This window comes from Nerophis lumbriciformis, linkage group LG34 (assembly GCF_033978685.3).
Source record: "Nerophis lumbriciformis linkage group LG34, RoL_Nlum_v2.1, whole genome shotgun sequence".
NCBI lineage: Eukaryota > Metazoa > Chordata > Actinopteri > Syngnathiformes > Syngnathidae > Nerophis > Nerophis lumbriciformis.
In genome coordinates, this window is record NC_084581.2 from 21835307 (window position 1) to 21857500 (window position 22194).

The window sequence follows — 22194 nt, forward strand, 5'->3', positions numbered from 1 at the left end:
TCAGAAAGCGGCTTGAAGATGATCTGTAAAACATAATCTCTGCAACATTTTGACCAAAGAACCACCATTACATGTTATGTAGACCACAAGGAAGTGTTTTCCATTTAGAAAAAATAATAATAATATGACTCCTTTAATGCGCCCTATAATCCGGTGCGCCTTTATACATCCAAAAAGATTAAAAAATAGACCATTCATCGGCAGTGCGCCTTATAATCCGGTGTGCCTTATGGTCCGGAAAATACGGTATATACATTTTTTTAACTTTTTTTTCCCCTATTACTAATTATAATGAATAAAAATTGTGGCCCAATGAATTTGGTACTCACCGCTGTGTCGTCCACAGGGATGTAACAATAAACCGTATAATGATAAACCGCTGTAAAACTTCCCACAGTTAGTATACCATTTTAAATTAAAATTATCGTAAAGCTTTGATGGATAAAACTTCGCTAAACACTTCTCATTGACTGGATAAGTCAGCTGGCACTGGCTACCTTAAATCCTAACATTAATACAAGAGACATTACTGTCTTTTTCAATTAAAAAAAATGACATTCCCCAATCTAAACATACAAAAACACATTACTGTCTGAGCAACCAAGTTATTAAATTGTGTACATTAAACCTACAGGGTGTGCTCTCTTAGACCGAGCGATCGTTCTATACTCAAAGCAATACGACAACAGGAAGTACATTTGCGTGACGTCGCATAACCTGGACGTGATGCACCCAACTAATACTTTGTATTAGAAATGGCGACAGCGGAGGATGCATGTGCATGTACGAGCCAGTCTGCCCCACAACAAGACAATAGAGGAAAAAGAAGGAGCTTATTGACGGCTGCGTCAGACTACCACGGCGAACTGGCGCAAATCACTTTGGGTAAATTTATACCATACTGTATATGGAGATACCCGCTGACATTACCAATGGGAAAAACATCACTAATAGGACAAGTTCCAAATGGATCGTCTAGCAGAATTTTACATTTTAAATTTAATTTTAAATTTTCGGGATTTATGCAGATCCCAAATACACAACAGCAGGTACCAACAGGTAAAGAACATTGGTTTTGCATAATAGGGCCCCTTTAAATGTTACTTTTCTTTGCAATAAGAACAATTAAAGTTGTGTATTTGCCATGGCGACCTCCATATTTGTGGACCAGCCAGGTCCACTTTGTGTTGTGTCAGCGCTAATTAAAGTTAAAGTTAAAGTACCAATGATTGTCACACACACACTAGGTGTGGTGAAATGTGTCCTCTGCATTTGACCCATCCCCTTGTTCATCAATACTATTAATTTTTTTTGCAGCCCTTGTTCCTCACATCTGTTAATTTAATAATACTTCACAGTTGTTCCTTACTGCTACTTTAAGTATCGTTGGCTGAAGGTGTGTTAGACCAAAGTTCCTAATATTTCTATGACTTTCTATGACTATAGGTTGCTGTGGCTTTTCACGTCAAACAGCAACTGTCCCAACAGGTGTGATGTTTGAACTTTGGATCATTTTGTTTGAACATTGCCACTCAAGACGTATGTCTGTGTGTGTTTGTGTCAAACTTAAGCTGACATTTAGATCAATAATTGGACAATAGTTTCTTTCTGTTACAAGCAGTGCTGTGCCTTGTAGGACACAACATACTGTTCATGTTCTTGCACTTATGTACCCTCACATTTCAGCAAAGAAAAACATTATGTAAACAGTATGTCTTTCCAAGGCACGTAAGTATGTACAAGTATGTACAAGTGACTTTAGAGTATTCAGTGTACAGCTGGTATGGTAGTATATTATTCACCATTCCCCAGCCATGTTTGTCTAAATAGCTGAGAATGCAAGTGAAGATAATTGTAGCTTGTAGATTACAATTATAATCAGACAAAAACACAGGATAGCGGTGTCACAATATACATTTTCATTATTTCCTGCTAGAGATGTAGGAATGCGTTAAAATCTAATATCGTAAATTATCGCTATCGTTTTTTTTAATTATCGGTATTGGTTTTTATATATATATATATATATATATATATATATATATATATATATATATATATATATATATATTTATTTATTTATTTATTTTTAATTTTTAATTAAATCAACATAAAAAACACAAGATACACTTACAATTAGCGCACCGACCCAAAAAACCTTCCTCTCCCATTTACACTCATTCAAACTCATTCACACAAAAGGGTTGTTTCTTTCTGTTATTAATATTCTGGTTCCTACATTATATATCAATATATATCAATACAGTCTGCAAGGGATACAGTCCGTAAGCACACATGATTGTGCGTGCTGCTGGTCCACTAATAGTACTAACTTTTAACAGTTAATTTGATTAATTTTCATTAATTACTAGTTTCTATGTAACTGTTTTTATATTGTTTTACTTTCTTTTTTATTCAAGAAAAGGTTTTTAATTTATTTATCTTATATTATTTTATTTTTATTTTTTAAAAGTACCTTATCTTCACCATACCTGGTTGTCCAAATTAGGCATAATAATGTGTTAATTCCACGACTGTATACATCGGTTGATATCGGTATCAGTAATTAAAGAGTTGGACAATATCGGAATATCGGATATTGGCAAAAATCCATTATCGGACATCTCTATTTCCTACTATTGTCTCTGATTGAAATCCTTTAGTTTTAAGGAGGTTTTTTGAGGTCGTAAACAACAGACTTAGACAAACTTTTTTTTGATCCACTAGTGAAACTGTCACACAGTAGTTCAATATTCAATATTTGTATCGATCCCTCTACCTTTGTTTACGTTCAAGAGCTCTAGCTTGCGGTTAGCGTTTAGCATTTACTCTTAGGGCAGGGGTCCCCAAACTTTTTGCCTCCAAGGGCCTAAGTGAAAATGTGCCAATGGTCCGTGGGCCCAACAGTGATTTTTACCATGCAACAGCACCACGAGTGAGAAATTTCACTTTACACCGCCATATATATTAAGTATAAGGCTGTAGAGATTGTCAGGTTCAACTAGTTAGCCTGTTGAAAAAAACTACATATTTTACAGTAAAAAAAAACCTTGTTCTTAAGTCACCAGGATTTTCCTGAAAAATTTCCAGTGGTTTATACACCAAATTACTGTACCACTGTTGTTTTTACGTTAAAATTCCGTGACTGAGCTTCAAGTTTTGTACAGGAAAATCTACAGTCATTTTTTTTTTTTACAGTGCATTACCATACATTGAAAAACAGTTCCAGTTATTGAAGGCGAGGATATCTGACTTATAGGGATGTAATGGTATGAATACTGAGGTATTTCGGTTTCAAAGTCTTCACAATAATACCGTGACGTGTGACGGCATCAAATGAAAACTTGGTGAGTGTAATTTTCTTCTGGCGTTTTAGTGTTGTAAATAAACTACATCTCCCAGAATCCTCTGTGCAGGGAGTTGAACGCCGTAAGCAGGAAGTGAAGTGTGTTCGGAATTGGTCTTTTGGACATTAAATCTATCCATAACTGGTTGAGTTACGTTGCTAACAAACAGACAAACAAGCCCAGGCCAAAACATAACCTCTTTGGCGATAGAGCTGCAACTAACGATTACTTTGATAGTCGATTAGTCAACGATTATCTTAACGATAAGTTGACTAATCATATAATAGAGCGTACACATATTTAATGGCTCTAATTCGTCCATCGACTTCTAAATACAGCTTAAGCTATTTTAGACATGTGATTACGAACAACAAAGATGACTAATTCATTCATACTGTAACTGTGCTGCTCATTCCGCTGTTACAAAAATTAAAATGACTATTAAAATGTTCTCCATTTAAAGGAAAGGTAAAGTGCTAAAAAAAAAACAATACATTTTTTTTATGTATTAAAAAACAGTTCAAATAGCAGCAATGAAAACAAAACTCAAAATCTAACTTTCTCAAAAAGAAAAGAAGCATTTTGTGATGATATGTTTAAAAAGCTGCACACTGATACTTTGACTATTGACTCTTTGCAGTTTTAGCACTCTAATAGACTCATTGTGTAGAATTGTATATTTGATTAATTCTTAAAATGTTGGCTTTTTAAGAGATTGTATGTTTAATGTTATGATACCTCCGCATTGGTGCCTGCCTGTGTGTGTGTGTGTGTGTGTGTGTGTGTGTGTGTGTGTGTGTGTGTGTGTGTGTGTGTGTGTGTGTGTGTGTGTGTGTGTGTGTGTGTGTGTGTGTGTGTGTGTGTGTGTGTGTGTGTGTGCGTGTGTGTGTGTGCGATTCACGTTTGTTAAAGTGCTTTTTTTTTTTTGGGCATTGCAAATAGACTCGATGTGTAGAATTGTATATTTGATTAATTTTTAAAATGTTGGCTATTTAATAGATTGTATGTTTAATCTTATGATACCTCTGCTTTGGTGTCTGTCTGCGTGCTTTTTAAAGTGCCTTTTTTTACAACATTGCAATTTGACGTTGCTTTAAACAAACTTGAATAGATGTAGACAAAGTTTAATTGGCTGACTTTGGCTAAAATGATAGTTATTTTTCACACAACTTCGTCTTACACTTGTTAGCTTACTTGCAAGGCATAAGCCAACACTCGTACCGAGGTTGAGACCGCATCCTCCCAAGTGTCGACATCAAGTCTACGCTTTCGCGTATCACAGATGCACTGCTATAAAAACAAGGTCGTCTCTGCAAAATGAGCAAGGTATTCATGTTTTTAACAAGAATAGGAGGAAATATCCTCCCGCTTTACACACTGGCGATGTTTTAGCGAGTGACCCACTTCCGCCCGGAAAAACACGAGTGATGACGTCACGACTGTTGTCGACAAATATAATTGACGGCAACACATTTTATTGTCGACAATGTTGACTAAGTTGCAGCCCTATTTGGCGCAGGTAAGAAAGTCTGCGTTCTGCAAAGCAAAGCACGTCACTTTCATTTCGAACGTCTCCAAGGCGACACAGGGCCAGCCGGTAACGTCGCACCGCACGGCCGGAAATCACCCCCCAAAAAATATTCCACGCTAACTAAAAAGCTCCTTGATACATGTCTACATACAAGTTTCCTTCCACCTCATAAACCGTCACACAGAAAATATATATGAAGCCAGCGGAGCCAAATATCAATTTGTGAGGTATTCACATTATGGTAAATGGGTTATACTTGTATAGCGCTTTTCTACGTTCAATGTACTCAAAGCGCTTTGACACTATTTCCACATTCACCCATTCATACACACATTCACACACTGATGGTGGGAGCTGCCATGCAAGGCCCAAACCACGACCCATCAGGAGCAAGCATTTGACGTGTCTTTGCACTGTGGAGGGTTGTTAGCCGCGAGTGACTACAGTGCATTGAGGACGACTGTGTCGTCAACACGCATCATCACGATGTAACAATAGTATTGAAAGCTCCATCGTTGTCAACTAAAGTTTGACAAATTACTGAATGTCGTGTAACACACTTCATATACTCGGCGCTTGTGTTTGTGGCTTGTGTACAACATCTGGTTTACATGTGGCGAGCGAGCCGAGACGTGCGCGATGAACTTTCAGTGGTTAGAATGCGACCCGAGCATTGAAACAACAGTCCGTGGGCCCATCAGTGCGTGCACCCTGACAATGTTGTCCCTGAAGCCGGACCCACCCCCCCAGCCCCCGAGCCTAAGCGTTTTTTTTGTTTTTTTTCGTGTGTGAAAAGGTGTTTGCTGTGTCGTAAGCCTGAACGCTGACCAGCTCTCTTCTGCCGAGCCATGGGAGTGCTGACTCCAGCCCTGGGAACATGTTTACCTCTGTCCCGCACCCCTCCCTGTGGCAACAGGAGTTTAGGGGGGGGGCAACGGCTGGCTCAATCCACACAATGAACCTGCTGAACACTGTCAGATGGCGCGATCCATGCCGCCGTTTGCCAGACTGGCCGGGCAGGTTCAAAGTGCACAGAGAGGAGCTGCTGCTCATTGCACCAAATATAGCTTGTTTGTTTGATTTTTTTTATTGGCTGACCCTTCACCCCTTGGCCGACTTGTTGTTGCAAAGAAGTTGCACGCCACACTCTTTTTGCTGTCGTGCTCATTTGCTACTGAAAATCCGGGTATAATAATTGACCTTCTCGCCGTGTGCTAAAGCCGTAATGCGGTGTGCCAGTGTTATTGTCAGGCTGGGATAAACAAAGCCATAAGAGCTGGCCTCCTTATCGCTGCACCCCGCCCGCCCCCCTTGGCTCTGAAAGGAGTCCTTCAGCCGCCTGATTAGTGCAAGGATGACATTATCTGTGGTCAGAGAGGCTGCCATGCACACTTAAATGGCCTACTCAGTTCATAAAATAAGGGCTTCTTTCATAGTCTCTTTAAGGTGATGCCTCCCCACCTTGATTTGATTATCGATCACTCTGATTAGCTTTGAGTCAATGGCGGCAGATTCAATCATGATCAATGGCAGCAAGCGAACAAAAGAAGCACAGAGAAGTGATGTTTTCTTAAAGGGGGGGCTTGTCCTCCCCGCTCACGTTTTGCCCCCCTCCTTCCTCACGCTTAGCTCAGCCCCTCCGCTGCTTCTCGCACGCCATTGGTCGGCGCGAGCGTGTTTACGCCCTGTGATTGGTCAACGCGCCTGTCAGTCGCGCGAGCCTTGACTTATTTAGCGAATGTATGCGCAAAGGGGGGCCAGGACTGGACTGACTGTGCTGCCGCCGCAACAGCTGACGAGCGGAGCACTTTAACGCAGCGCCTCCAGGAACAAAGAAGAGGAACATATTGGAGCTTTTTTTATTTATTTAAAGACAACCAACTAGTAATAACCCTCGAGTGCGGCCAGGACACGACATGAGGCACGCAGTGTCACCGTCGGACAAGGTGGAGAATTGTTCGCTGGCGGCGACAGACTTGTTTAAGATATGTGCCCGTTGTAAACGCCTCAGCAAAAAGGTAAGAAAGCCGGAAAATGTCACTCTCAAACCTTCTGTTCGGGTTCCGAGTAGTGTCAGTTGATGGATGCTGTGAGGAGACTGTTTTTCCTTCGAGTGAACGAGCTGCAGTGCAGTCTTTTGTCCGGACTTGTTTTGTCAGGCAAGTTTGGGGGCACCCCCCCCTTATTCGGACCACTCAGTCAACAACTCTCACTTTCCCCAATATTATATTAATAATTGTCATCACTGGCAATGTTGAGTCATTAATTAATTATCTTGTCATAACTCGCTTCATTTATCAACTCATTCATTTATGTGCTCAAGTCTGCAGAGTGGACATGTCCAGACATGACCAAATATTATTTCCCCGTCCCTTCTAAAATAAAACTACACTTTATTGGCCCCAGAAATGGTGCATGTCATTAAAAGGGAATCCTGGTCTAGTTAATTAATTAAAAATGAGATGTGAATAATGGGCATGACAATAGTTTTGTACAATGACAAAACCATCCATCCATCCATCCATTTTCTACCGCTTATCCCTTTTGGGGTCGCGGGGGGTGCTGGAGCCTATCCCAGCTACAATCGGGCGGAAGGCGGGGTACACCCTGGACAAGTCGCCACCTCATCGCAGGGCCAACACAGATAGACAGACAACATTCACACTCACATTCACACACTAGGGCCAATTTAGTGTTGCCAATCACAAAACCATAATTTTGATATTATTGAAGTTGCACCTTTTTGTAAAAAGGCCTGGTCCAATTTGGTCCAATTAGCCTTATAACTGACCTAATTATATTGACAATCAAAACAGTCATTTTTGGTGCCTAAAGAGTTCATTTAGAAGTTCTCTCCTTAACCCCCTTTTTTTGTCAGGCAAGTTTGGGGGCACCCCCCCCCCTTATTCGGACCACTCAGTCAACAACTCTCACTTTCCCCAATATTATATTAATAATTGTCATCACTGGCAATGTTGAGTCATTAATTAATTATCTTGTCATAACTCGCTTCATTTATCAACTCATTCATTTATGTGCTCAAGTCTGCAGAGTGGACATGTCCAGACATGACCAAATATTATTTCCCCGTCCCTTCTAAAATAAAACTACACTTTATTGGCCCCAGAAATGGTGCATGTCATTAAAAGGGAATCCTGGTCTAGTTAATTAATTAAAAATGAGATGTGAATAATGGGCATGACAATAGTTTTGTACAATGACAAAACCATAATTTTGATATTATTGAAGTTGCACCTTTTTGTAAAAAGGCCTGGTCCAATTAGCCTTATAACTGACCTAATTATATTGACAATCAAAACAGTCATTTTTGGTGCCTAAAGAGTTCATTTAGAAGTTCTCTCCTTAACCCCCTTTTTTTGTCAGGCAAGTTTGGGGGCACCCCCCTTATTCGGACCACTCAGTCAACAACTCTCACTGTTCTCAATATTTATTAACAATTGTCATCACTTGCATTGTTGAATCATTCATTAATTATCTTGTCATAATTCACTTCATTTATCAACTCATTCATTTAAGTCGCAGAGTGGACATGTCCAGACATGACCAAACATTATTTCCCTGTCCCTTCTGAAATAAAACTACACTTTATTGGCCCCAGAGATGGTGCATGTCATTAAAAGGGAATCCTGGTTTAGTTGATTAATTAAAAATGAGAAGTGAAGAATGGGCATGACGATAGTTTTGTACAATGACAAAACTATCATTTTGATATTATTGAATTTGCACCTTTTTACCCTAAAATGCAAAACAAAAGCCTGGTCAAGTTTGGTCCTATTAGCTTTATAACTGACCAATTTATATTGGCAATCAAAACAGTCATTTTTGGTGCCTAAAGGGTTCATTTAGAGCAGGGCTAGGGAACCTATGGCTCTCGAGCCTGATGTGGCTCTTTTGATGACTGCATCTGGCTCTCCGATAAATATTAGCTGACATTGCTTAACATGATAAGTAATGAATCATTCCGCTGTTAAGAATAACGTTCAAAAGAGGTCGCATTAATGGTAAGAAGTATTTTATTTATTATTGGTTAGCTTCAGAATAACAATGTTATTAAAAAGAATAAGAGACTTATTATACTCTAAAAATGTTGGTCTTACTTAAAAATGCACGCGTTTAGTTGTATTCCGTATTAAAAAATATTATATGGCTCTCGTGGAAATACATTTTAAAATATTTGGCTTTCACAGCTCTCTCAGCCAAAAAGGTTCCCGGCCCCTGATTTAGAGGTTCTCTCCTTAACCCCTTTTAAAAAAACGAAGTTACACGTTTTACCCCGAACGGCCCCTTTCATAAAAGTGCACCGTGCATTAAGAGGGGATCATGGAATTTGAAAAATAATTGAAGAAAAACCAATCCTAGTCAAGTGTCATACAATTAAAGACACTATACGTAATAAATGGAAAGGTGATTATTACCTGAAATGAATCATGCCTTGGTCATAAAACAGTTTTATTTTGTATCATGGCAAAATCTTCATTTTTAAACCTTGAGTGCTATTTTTTTAACCTTTGGGTCCTAATTGGCCCCTCTCATAAAAGTGCACCTTGCATTAAGAGGGGATCATGGAATTTGAAAAATAGTAGAAGAAAAACAAATCCTAGTCATACAATTAAAGACACTAAGTAATTAATGGAAAGGTGATTATTACCTGAAATTAATCATTTTGTATCACGGTTAAAACCTTCATTTTTAACCTTTGAGTCTGCTATTTTTTTAACCTTTTGGTCCCAATTGGCCCCTCTCATAAAAGTGCACCTTGTATGAGAGGGGATTGTGGAATTTGAAAAATAATAGATCGGTCACTTTGTTTATTTCGAACATGCATACAATATAATTAAATTGTGATACATCACATATTTCCAGTTGTTTATTCATGGAAGTAATGGAAGAAAAACAAATCCTAGTCAAGTGTCATACAATTAGAGACTATATAAGTGATTCACTCAAAGGAATCCTGTATTGGTCATAAAACATGGCAAAATCTTGATTTTTAACCCTTGAGTCTGCTCTTAAAATGACCCATATGTTGTTTTTTTTAACATTTTGGTCCCAATTGGCCCTTCTCATGCAAATGCACCTTGCATTAGAGGGGATGGTGGAATTTAGAAAATATATATCTTGAAAGTTATGTACAATTCATTCTTTACTCAAATTTGTCCTGTTTTTTGTCTTGCAGGATCTGGGAGTGCGTATCCCCAGGCCTCTCGGTAACGGACCTAGCAGATTTATCCCTGAAAAAGAGGTACAGTCAAAAATAAATAAAAGTGAAGTTCTTGTCTTATGTAGTTTTTATTTCCTTCCACTAAAGATTCTGGGAGTCAGTAAAGTGGACACCAGGACACAGTCGATATTTGAGGATGCGTTCGCCGCCCTCGGTCGCCTTGACAACATCTCCTTGGTGATGGGCTTCCACCCTCAGTACCTGGAGAGCTTCCTCCGGACGCAGCACTACCTGCTGCAGATGGACGGGCCGCTGTCGCTACACTACCGCCACTACATCGGCATCATGGTGCGGCCCCAGCCTTCCTCTTACTCGCCCTCTTCGAGACCGTTTGACCTCCATGTTCTCTTCATCTCTCCAGGCGGCGGCGCGACACCAGTGCTCCTACTTGGTCAACCTGCATGTGAACGACTTCCTCCAAGTCGGCGGAGACCCCAAGTGGCTCAACGGGTTAAACGAAGCCCCGCAGAAGCTGCAGCAGCTCGGCGAGATCAACAAAATCTTGGCCCACCGTCCTTGGCTGCTCACCAAGGAGCACATTGAGGTGAGAAAATGGCTGGCGTCTGGCCGGCGAGGTGTTAAAGTCTTCTTGTGTAACAGCTGGCCTCATGGCTCGGGGTGTTAAACTGAAGGTCGGCTGAAGGGGAGCTTTAAAAAATGTACATTCTTACCTGCTTGAGTGTCACATTTTGAACTTCCCTTCTCTCTTAGGGTCTCCTGAAGGCAGAGGAGCACAGTTGGTCCCTGGCGGAGCTCATCCACGCCGTGGTCCTCCTCACGCATTACCACTCGCTGGCCTCCTTCACCTTCGGCTGCGGCATCATGCCAGAGATCCACTGTGACGGCGGCCACACCTTCAGACCCCCCTCCCTCAGCCAGTACTGCGTATGCGACATCGCCAACGGCAACAACCACGGAAATCATCACGACAGTCATCTTAGCAGCCAGGTGAGGGGAAAATGACCATTTTTTATTATTGCCTCTATGAATAATTTAACCCTTTTATGGGGCAAATATCTATATTCTGTGACCTAAACATGACTTAAAGCGGGACTCGAGCCTTGAATAAGATGAAAGTATTTTATCATACAAAAGCTAAATGTAAAATTTGCAAGTGTTCTCTAAAGCATATAAACACATATACACACACACACACACACACACACACACACACATATATATATATATATATATATATATATATATATATATATATATATATATATATATATATATACAAAAAAACTTAGCTCTCCAAATACCACCATAATGACCAACATTAAAATAACAGTAGCGTAGTAGGCCTGAGTATTCATTAAAAACAAGGCAAAGGATTTATTTAACAAGTATATTTAATATTTTTGGCCACTGTAACATTACACACAGTCTGAACAGTAACACTGTGTTACTGAACTGTGACAGTTACTGAACTGTTTAACACTTTAACCGCCCTTTATTTAACAAATTGCTCTTACGATAATTTTTATCTGCTCTTTTAAAGTATATATATATATATATATATATATATATATATATACAAATGTGTGTATGTATAAATATGTGTGTGTGTATATGTATGTATATATATTATATGTATATTTATGTGTGTGTGTGTACCGTATTTTCCGCACTATTAGCCGCACCTAAAAACCACAAATTTACTCAAAAGCTGACAGTGCGGCTTTTAACCCGGTGCGCTTTATATATGGATTAATATTACGATTCATTTTCATAAAGTTTCGATCTCGCAACTTCGGTAAACAGCCGCCATCTTTTTTCCCGGTAGAACAGGAAGCGCTTCTTCTTCTACGCAAGCAACCGCCAAGGTAAGCACCCGCCCCCATAGAACAGGAAGCGCTTCTTCTTCTACTGTAAGCAACCACCCGCCCGCGTAGAAGAAGAAAAAGCGCGCGGATATACCGTACGTTTCATTTCCTTTGTGTGTTTACATCTGTAAAGACCACAAAATGGCTCCTACTAAGCGTCAGGGATCCGGTTCATGAAAAGACGCAATCTCTCCATCCGCACACGGAGTACTATTTCACAGCAACTGATATTCCTGTGAACCGCACTGTGGATATAACGGGAGCACGTACGGTGAATATTCGCACCACAGGGAATGAGAAGTCATCCTTCACTGTGGTTCTAGCTTGCCATGCTAATGGCCAGAAACTTCCACCCATGGTGATATTCAAAAGGAAGACCTTGCCAAAAGAGACCTTTCCAGCCGGCGTCATCATAAAAGCTAACTCGAAGGGATGGATGAAGAAAAGATGAGCGAGTGGTTAAGGTAAGTTTAAGTTTACGCGAAGAGGCCGGGTGGCTTTTTTCACGCAGCTCTGTCCATGTTGATATACGTATGTTTGTGATTGCACATTTGCGTACATTTTGGGAGTGAACAGAGTTCTTAGAACGCTGGTTTTTAATATATTATTAAAGTTTGACTGACCTATCTGACTGTTTTTTTGACATTCCTTTAGCGCATTCAGATGCGGCTTACAACACCGGGCGGCTTATAGGTGGACAAAGTTTTGAAATATGCCGTTCATTGAAGGCGAGGCTTTTAACCCAGGGCGCCTTATGGTGCGGAAAATACGGTATATATATATAATATGTATATGTATGTATATGTATATGTGTGTGTATATATATATATATATATATATATACACACACATATACATATACATACATATAGACAGAGCGACTCCAAAGGCTGTAACTGTCGAAAGAAACCTGATTGCCCTCTCAACGGGGGGTGCTTACAAACATCAGTTGTCTACCAATCTAAGGTAATACGCAAGGACATTAACACATCCGACACATATGTAGGATTAACCGAGGGAGAATTCAAAACCAGATGGAACAATCACAAGGCTTCTTTCAGGAACAAAAACCTGCAAAATACCACAGAACTCAGCAAACACATTTGGGACCTCAAAGACAATAATGTTGAATATTCAATAACATGGCAAATTCTTGCATCCAGCACACCTTACAATAGTGGTAATAAAAGATGCAACCTATGCTTGAAAGAGAAACTGTTTATTATTTACCGTCCAGACCTGTCATCCCTCAACAAGCGCAGCGAAATTGTCACAGCATGCCGCCATAGACGGAAACACCTCCTAGGTAACACATGAGCCAATCACCACGCCCCTAGGCCAGCCTGTACCCACCCACTCTGTGCCCTATATAAACCATGGTATGCGAATGCTCCCATTAAAATCTCCTGACGATTGAGGGTACCCCCCCCCTCATGAAACAGGCCTGTAGAGATGAAATAGTCTTGTGATTTTTTTTCCCACACATACATATATTGCGCTCTACTACGGTATCGAGCACTATTTTTTGGATAACCTTATTAAGACATATATATATATATATATATATATATATATATATATATATATATATATATACACACATATATATATACATACACACATATATATATATATATATATATATATATACATACACACGTGTGTGTGTGTGTATATATATATATATATATATGTATGTGTGTGTGTGTGTGTGTGTGTGTATATATATTTATATATATAAGTTTGAGAATCACTGCTCTTATGGTTTTAAAACAGTTTTTTGTTGCATGTTTTGGACTCTTTGCCCATATGCAAACTAAATTTAAGGGAGATGATATTGTAAAAAGTTTATTAGCTATGTAACCATGGCTTCAACATCTCCCAAAAAATGTTTTTTTGCGAGTACCAGTGTTATTGCCCACTTTTTTTTTCTTTTTTTAGCTTGAATGATGTGACATGTACTTAATAGCTTTGTGAAAAAAATATATTCAATTTTAACAAATCTATGGTTTGTTAATTAGATTTTTTTTTTTTTTCAATCATTCTGAATGTGTCTCTAATATAATTCTACTGTTGTTTTGGTGGAAAAAATAGCTGGTGTCCCTGAGTACCACTAGGTGGAGCTAGCGGTTTCACTTATCTCACAAAGGGAACCCTTTTTATCCATGTTAATTGGTCCCTGTAGGAATTTTTATTTATAATCAGATATTTTCATAGTGATATCTTAAAATAGTGTGAACGGAGTCTTGTTCACGAGTGAGGGAAGAGTGGATCGTGAGATCGACAGGCGGATCGGTGCGGCGTCTTCAGTAATGCGGACGCTGTATCGATCCGTTGTGGTGAAGAAGGAGCTGAGCCGGAAGGCAAAGCTCTCAATTTACCGGTCGATCTACGTTCCCATCCTCACCTATGGTCATGAGCTTTGGGTTATGACCGAAAGGACAAGATCACGGGTACAAGCGGCCGAAATGAGTTTCCTCCGCCGGGTGGCGGGGCTCTCCCTTAGAGATAGGGTGAGAAGCTCTGTCATCCGGGGGGAGCTCAAAGTAAAGCCGCTGCTCCTCCGCATCGAGAGGAGCCAGATGAGGTGGTTCGGGCATCTGGTCAGGATGCCACCCGAGCGCCTCCCTAAGGAGGTGTTTAGGGCATGTCCGACCGGTAGGAGGCCACGAGGAAGACCCAGGACACGTTGGGAAGATTATGTCTCCCGGCTGGCCTGGGAACGCCTCGGGATCCCCCGGGAGGAGCTGGACGAAGTGGCTGGGGAGAGGGAAGTCTGGGCTTCGCTGCTTAGGCTGCTGCCCCCGCGACCCGACCTCGGATAAGCGGAAGAAGATGGATGGATGGATGGATGGATATCTTAAAATAACTATTTCTGACCTTCTAAATAATGAAAATAAACATGAAATAACACCCACATAATTACTGTTATACTCTTTTATCTGTTTAATCCAATATAGTAATGCTACCTGACCACGTTACACACCATTGTGCTCTGATTGGTTTGGTCTAATAGAGTAGCCAATGCTATTGATTTGTTTAGGTCATTTAGCCATTGTTATGCTGGAAAATGTTTGATTTAGGCCCAAAATGGTTTAAAAAAATGCACAATAGAGTGAAGACGACTTTTCGGGCCTTCAACAGGCCATATTTAATGTTTTTATAATGTACTTGACATCCTCTAAGTTTGTCCTTTTCTCTGGACTTGGTTCCCTTTGACTTCATCAAACCAACTCTCTTATTGTGCCTCTTCCTGAAAGGCTTCTGATTGGCTAAAAACAACTTTCAGGGTCTTTTAAAAAAAAAAAAAATGTATATGACCGTGATAATATGACATAAAACGTGTCTGTGCTCAGGAGGTGTGCGGCGAGGTGGAGGTGCTGATGGAGCGCATGAAGCAGCTGCAGGAGTGCCGTGACGACGAGGAGGCCAGCCAGGAGGAGATGGCCACTCGCTTCGAGCGGGAGAAGACTGAGAGCATGCTGGTGGTCACGGCCGAGGACGAGGAATGGGTGCCCTCTAGGGACATCTCCCGACATTTTGAGGACCTCAGCTATGGCTACAAGGACTTCTCCAGGCGGGGGGAGCACGTCCCCACCTTCAGAGTGCAGGTAGAGTCCAAAACAAACCACGTTTTGGACCGTGACTCATATCGACTGCGGCTTTTTTTGCAGGACTACAGCTGGGAGGACCACGGCTTCTCCTTGGTGAACAGGCTGTATCCCGACGTGGGTCAGATGCTGGATGAGAAGTTCCAAATGGCGTACAACCTGACCTACAACACCATGGCAACGCACAAGGACGTGGACACCAGCATGCTGCGCAGAGCCATCTGGAACTACATCCACTGCATGTTCGGCATCAGGTGAGCGGCGCCGTGAAGATTTGTCAGAAGCACCGCTGCCGCTTCTCCACTAACGTAGGCTGACTTCTTCAGGTATGACGACTACGACTACGGCGAGATCAACCAGCTGTTGGACCGTAGCTTTAAGATCTATATCAAAACCATGGTGTGCAGTCCTGAGAAGACCACCAAACGAATGTATGAGAGCTTCTGGAGGCAGTTTCAGCACTCTGAGAAGGTGAGCGCCTCACTCCTCGCCAATCCAACTTTATAACGTGCCTTTTTAATGACCTTAGTATCACTAACTTCCTGCTTCTTGTCCCCCCCCCCCAGGTCCACGTTAATCTGCTTCTTATGGAAGCGCGAATGCAAGCAGAACTGTTATACGCTCTGAGAGCCATCACTCGCTTCATGACATGAAGTGCTTTTGTCCTAGTTTTGTCTTTTATATAGATTTTATTACACGTTATTTCTCATTGTGGGACATTTCAAGAAAACATTTTGGTGAGGGAGACTTACTGGATGGAGAGATGGATGGATGGATGGATGGATGCTGAGAAGACCAGAACAAAAAAAAAAAGTCACAGGCACAGGTTTTTTGTTGTTGCGTGCAGTGCCAAAAGTGACCAGCAGAGGGAGGCCTGGTTGCCAGGCGTCCCAAGTAGTATTCGAGCATGCACCACCCTCTTCCACCTGACTGAAGACCCTTCTAGAAAAAAAAAGAAGCTGTGCAACCACAACCATTCTGCACTGTCATCGTTGTTTGTCGTTTCTTTTTTGACATTGTGTTCAAGGACGTGGTCGCCTCACCTTCGGGCCGCCGTGCTTGTGCCTGAACGATGCTGCAGTGTGCCCGTTGCTGCTGCTCCCCTGAGTTGTTTTCAGCGGGAGGGGGGGTCATATTGATCGCCCCACGCCCAAAAAAGACCTTCCCCAACCCTCAATCATAGTCCCTGTCCATCTGCATTAACCCAAATGTCTGTGTAAGCTAATTCTGTGTGTGTGTGTGTGTGTGTGTGTGTGTGCAGTGACTCAAAGAACACTGAGCCCTTTTTGAGTTGACTGTGTGCGTGTGTGTGTGTGTGTGCGTGTGTGTGACAAAGAGAAAGTAGCTTTTGAAATTTTAATGTGTCAAAAAAAGAAATGCGAGGCACTTTGAAGGAGACTTCTTGCTTCTGCTGTAGCGCTACTGTGATAAGTGTTTCTGATTATTTGTCTGGCTTATTGAGGAAAAAAGTGTCGAACCAGGTGCTTTTTGCCCCAACACACACACACACACACACACACACACACTGCTAGCTGTCTTCCGCGTTAACCCAGCTGCCTGGTCACACTTTAGGTTGTGAATTTCACCAGTAAAGAAAATACCTCTTCTGTTTTTCTCCAAAGTGCTCTTTGGTGAGCGCAGACCTTTTTTTTCTTTTCCCCCCTGCTTCTCCCCGTGCCGCCATTGTTCCGATTGTGGCCGATTTGCAAGGCAAAAAGATGTAGCTGCGCTTATTAAGCCCAACTAGTGCAAAAGCTTTTTTTTTTTTTTTTTTTTTATGAAACCAGTGTTTGTTTTGTTCAGTAAAACCAGTAAAGTACTGCATTTTTCTTCTGAAGGAGGAGTAAGCGTGATAAGTGTTTAGACGGGGCGGTGATGACAAAAAGATGGTACCATTGGAAGTTGTTGGAGAGAAAGAAAAAAAAAGTGGATATTTTTTTTGTTTTCCAAACTTCTGACTGATGTCAGTTACTGACGCTTTTTTTTATATAAAAATATATGAAAATGGACAAAAAAATAAACCTATAACATTGAATTGTTGTGTATCATTTGTAGTGTAAATTTGTTGGGTTGATTGTACAAGAAAGCTCACTAACACTAAATGAGGTGCACATTCTAGACATGTATGTGATGGGATCATTCTGCACAGGTGTCGGTCAGCTCGATGACAATGTCAATCATCCCATTCTGGTCAAAGTTAGAGCAGCTTAATAATTCTTATGCACCTCGCAAGGAAAAAACATTTCCAATGAAACAATGTTACATCATCACCAGCACAATCGCCATCCCCTAAACTGCCTTCACTAGTGTATGGTTTGTAGGGTTGCAAAGCAAACAACCATATCAGCTCATATTGCATATCAACCTGAGGAATCATGTTTAAAAAGTGTTACAAGGTTTGTACACAAAGTGCCGTTCCTGATGTTTTGATGTAATGTGACTGAAATGCTGTACTTTTAGAGGCTACTTGTAAGCACTGCCTGGGCCCCAAGTCTGTGTAACAATATTAATAATAATAAAGTTTTCCAAAGGCTACACATGTCTTGCTCCCTGCTGTGTTTTATTTGTTTTACAAGCATCACACATAAACAGTTTACTTTCTCGGCAGATCCTCAAGGTGACTCATCAGTTTCCATGACTGCATTTCCATAAAATTGCCAAACATATTGAATTTGTTACATAAATGTGCAAAGATACTTAAAAAGGATCAGTTAAGCTTTTATAGGAAAAAAAGAATCCCAAGTATTGCAGAATGTTCATTCAGTTGTTTCATTTTGCAGAAAAAAGATAACCGACACGACACAAAACTACAGTCATTTCAAATGGCAACTTTCTGACTTTGAGAAACACTAAAATAAATATAAATGGTGGTAGTCAGGAACAGTTTCATATTTAGATCAAGCAGAGGGGAAAAATATGGTAACACTCAATTCTGATTAAAAAAAAAATGAAATAATGGGGGGAAAAAAACTAAGAAAAACAAGCTCCAGCCTCCCTGTGCTCCCGAAAGGGTAAAGCGGTAGACGATGGATGGGGGGGGGAACACAGCAACACACAACTAGTACTTTGTTGCACCACCTCTGGCTTTTATAACAGCTTGCAGTCCCTAAGACATGGACTTAGCTTGTGACAAACAGTACTCTGATTGCTGTAATCAGATCAGCTTTGCAGGTTGAAGTCTTGTCGTGGAACATTTTCTTCTATTTCCACCACAGATTTTCAATTGGATTGAGATCCGGACTATTTTCAGGCCATGACATTGACCTTGTGTTTCTTTCCTCAAGGAAAGTTTTTACAATTCTTTCTCAATGACAAGATGTATTATCATCTTGAAAAATAATCATCCCCAAACATCCTTTTCATTGATGCAACAAGAAAAGTGTACAACATGTCAACTTGTGCATTTATCCATCCGGGTTGTGGGAACAGCAGTTTAAGCAGATATGCCCAGACCTCCCTGTCCCTGACCTCCTCTTCTAGTATTACCGGGGACACACCGAGGCGTTCCCAGGCCAGCTGTGAGACATAGTCCCTCCAGCGTGTCCTCAGTCTGCCCGGAGGCCTCCTCCTGGCTGGACATGCCTTAGACGCCTCCCCAAGGAGGCTTCCAGGAGTCATTTGTGGGAGATGCCCAAGCTCCCTCAGCTGGCTCCTCTCTGAGTCTCTCCCCGATTGACCGAATTCCTCACCCTATCTCTGAGGGAGATCCCGAACATCTTGCTGCGGAAACTCTTTTGTATTCCCAACCTTGTTCTTTGGGGTAGGACTGGAGACTAACCAAGTAAATCGAGAGCTTCGCCTTCTGGCTCAGCTCCTTCACTACAACAGAGAAGTACAGTGACTCCATCACGGCTGACCCTGCACCAATCCGTCCGTCAATCCTGAGTTCCATTCTTCCCTCATTGTGAAACAGACTCAGAGCAGTCCACCCTTTTCCCACGGAGAACCCACGGCGCCAGATTTGGAGGTGCTGATCCTCATCCCAGCAGCTTCACACTGGGCTGCAAAGCGCACCAGTGACCGCCGTGTGCGTTTATTCAAGATGTAATGACAGCAGACCCATATCATCAAGGACTGTGGACATTTGCATCTTTTCTTCAGGCAGTCGTCTTCATAAATCTCATTGAATCGGCACCAAACAAAAGTTGCAGTATCATCACTTTGCCTGATGCAAAGTCACAATTCATTACTGAGCATAACATTCATCCAGTCATCCATAGTCCACCATTGTTTTTCCTTAGCCCATTGTTACCTTGGTTTTTTCTGTTTAGATTACTGCTTTCGTTTAGCTTTTCTGTATTCAAATCCCATTTCCTTAAGGTGGTTTCTTACAGCTCGGTCATTTATTCTGCTTGGCATTTTCTGTTTCCAAGATGTATTGCTCTACGTTTTCTGTCTGGATGCTTTGATACTTTCCTCGGTCTACCAGTATTCTTGCCTTTTTACAACCTTCCCATGTTGTTCTTACTCGGTGCAGTTTTTAGACACAGCTGACTGTGAACAATCAACACATTTTGCAACATTGCGAGATGATTTACCTTCTTGAAGAAGTTGGATAATGTCAATTGACATCTCTTGTGTTGGAGCCATGATTCATGTCAATCCACCTCATACTTGCCAACCTTGAGACCTCCAATTTCGGGAGGTTCTATTCTCTGTCACTATTTTTCTAACCATGCAGAACACCCTTTCGCAGGTACCCAGAAAAGTTTCGAGTACCACCAAAAAAACGGAATCTCTGAAGACAGTATAAAAATCTGTGTTAAAGATGTAAAATACTGTTTGTATAATTGAGCTGCTGCATTTTTTGGTTGGGTTGTTTATTTCTTTTGAGTAACCTCTACATTTCTAAAAGGGGAGGAATGTAATAGAGTGATCTATGTTTGTCTGTTGCCATCTCCTGGTGAATGTTGGCTATAGCGTACTGGGGTTACTTTTTGGTTGGCCAACGATTTACGTGGTGTTGCGCACCTGACGTCAAGTGTGTGAGTCTGTTCTGAAGTCTACAGTAAAGAGACGTACTTCATCGCCTCGCCTGGTTATTGCCTCCAACTCAATATATTACAACAACATTGCTGTTTACGGCAGACGAACTGCTTTACGGTAGAATAAAACATGACTGCTGTTGTTGTGTGTTGTTACCGCGCTGGGAGGACGTTAATGAAACTGCCTAACAATAAACCCAGTGTTCATTTATTTACACATATACACACACATAACACTCATCTACTCATTGTTGAGTTAAGGGTTGAATTGTTCATCCTTGTTCTATTCTCTGTCACTATTTTTCTAACCATGTTGAACACCCTCTCTGATGATGCATTCTGCTTCGTCTCCTTGTTCTGTGCGCAGTTGTGCAGTGCACTCTCTAAAAGCCCTATATGTTAATGTCACATATGCATGTACAGTAGATGGCAGTATTGTCCCGTTTAAGAGTGTCACAACATTGCTGTTTACGGCAGACGAACTGCTTTACGGTAGACGAAAACGTGACTGCTGTTGTTGTGTGTTGTTGCCGCACTGGGAGGACGTTAATGAAACTGCCTAACAATAAACCCACATAAGAAACCAAGAACTCGCCCTCGATTATTCTACAGTTATAACGTGTTTGGGCAGGCACGCTGTTTATATTGTGGGAAAGCGGACGTGAAAACAGGCTGTCGACACGTCACTCAGGTCCGCATGGAGCTGGAGGGGGCGTGGCTTCCAGCTCCGCTTGAATTTCGGGAGAAAATTTGTCCCGGGAGGTTTTCGGGAGAGGCGCTGAATTTCGGGAGTCTCCCGGAAAATCCGGGAGGGTTGGCAAGTATGATCCACCTGGTGTAACAGCTCTCTAAGGTGTGAACACTAACTGCAGACTAATGAAAATATTTAATCTTTGGAAAATCAAATGTACAGGGTGATTCCATATTTTTTCCCCTCTGATCCATCATGGTACTAAGTAATAGTCTTGATTTATTTCAGTGTTGCCATTTGAAATGATTCTGGTGTTGTCATCTGAATGAACATCCTCCAAGTCTAGGGATGCTATCATGTTTGCCAGGCAATGAAGGAATGGACTTTAAAGTGCTTTAAAGAGGATTCACATGAGGCTATAGGACTTGAGATAACAGCACAACACATCAAAACATTCACATACGCCGTAGTACGGTACAAGCTGGTAGTTGGATAACAACATATCATGTTTACCTGAGGGTACATTGCCCATGGTTTTTTATGTCACAATTTCTGTCAGTAGTTTTTGGGCTGCGGGTCGGAACTCCAACTCCCAGGACGCTCTGTGGTAATCGCTCACATCCTTGTTTTCCGTCCACTTCAAGGCCTTGTCTTCATCTGATGGGGGACAAAATGAGTTAGTGACGCTCCGACCTTACAACGCCTCGCTCCCAAACCAACCTAAGTAGGACTTGAGGATCTCCAGCAGCGATTGTCCCTCCTGTGCGTGCAGCAGCTTCTCTGAGCCGCCGCCTGTTAAGTTCCACAAGGCCTGACACACCTGGCCCGCCAGCTGCCAGTCACCTGCTCCGAAGTCTCGCAGGCAGTCGGTCAGCCTAAAACCCACACACTCATAGTATGATTGAAGGCGGAGGGAATCAGGACTGTTGACCAGACAGAACACATTTTACTAGCATCAGAA

General features: G+C 41.5%; 2 protein-coding genes across 3 annotated transcripts in view; one reads left to right on the forward strand and one right to left on the reverse strand.

Moving 5' to 3' along the window:
- Positions 1–17592, forward strand: part of sesn1 (sestrin 1) — a 143800-nt gene extending 126208 nt beyond the window's left edge. The window contains exons 1-9 of one of the 2 annotated variants that reach the window (XM_061929747.2): positions 6618–6896; positions 10076–10141; positions 10208–10408; positions 10482–10664; positions 10832–11068; positions 15303–15557; positions 15621–15811; positions 15884–16028; positions 16124–17592. In XM_061929747.2, the coding sequence (XP_061785731.1) occupies positions 6795–6896; positions 10076–10141; positions 10208–10408; positions 10482–10664; positions 10832–11068; positions 15303–15557; positions 15621–15811; positions 15884–16028; positions 16124–16210 (1467 nt within the window). In that variant the 5' untranslated portion in view covers positions 6618–6794 and the 3' untranslated portion in view covers positions 16211–17592. Of the gene's footprint in view, positions 1–6617; positions 6897–10075; positions 10142–10207; positions 10409–10481; positions 10665–10831; positions 11069–15302; positions 15558–15620; positions 15812–15883; positions 16029–16123 lie in introns of those variants that run through there. The other variant, XM_061929746.2, reaches the window with a different exon arrangement.
- Positions 17592–22194, reverse strand: part of armc2 (armadillo repeat containing 2) — a 28115-nt gene continuing 23512 nt past the window's right edge. Inside the window, exons 18-19 of the mRNA XM_061929745.2 lie at positions 21954–22108; positions 17592–21890 (exon numbers count right to left, since the gene is read on the reverse strand). Coding sequence (XP_061785729.2) covers positions 21772–21890; positions 21954–22108 — 274 coding nt within the window. The 3' untranslated portion in view covers positions 17592–21771. The remainder of the gene's footprint in view (positions 21891–21953; positions 22109–22194) is intronic.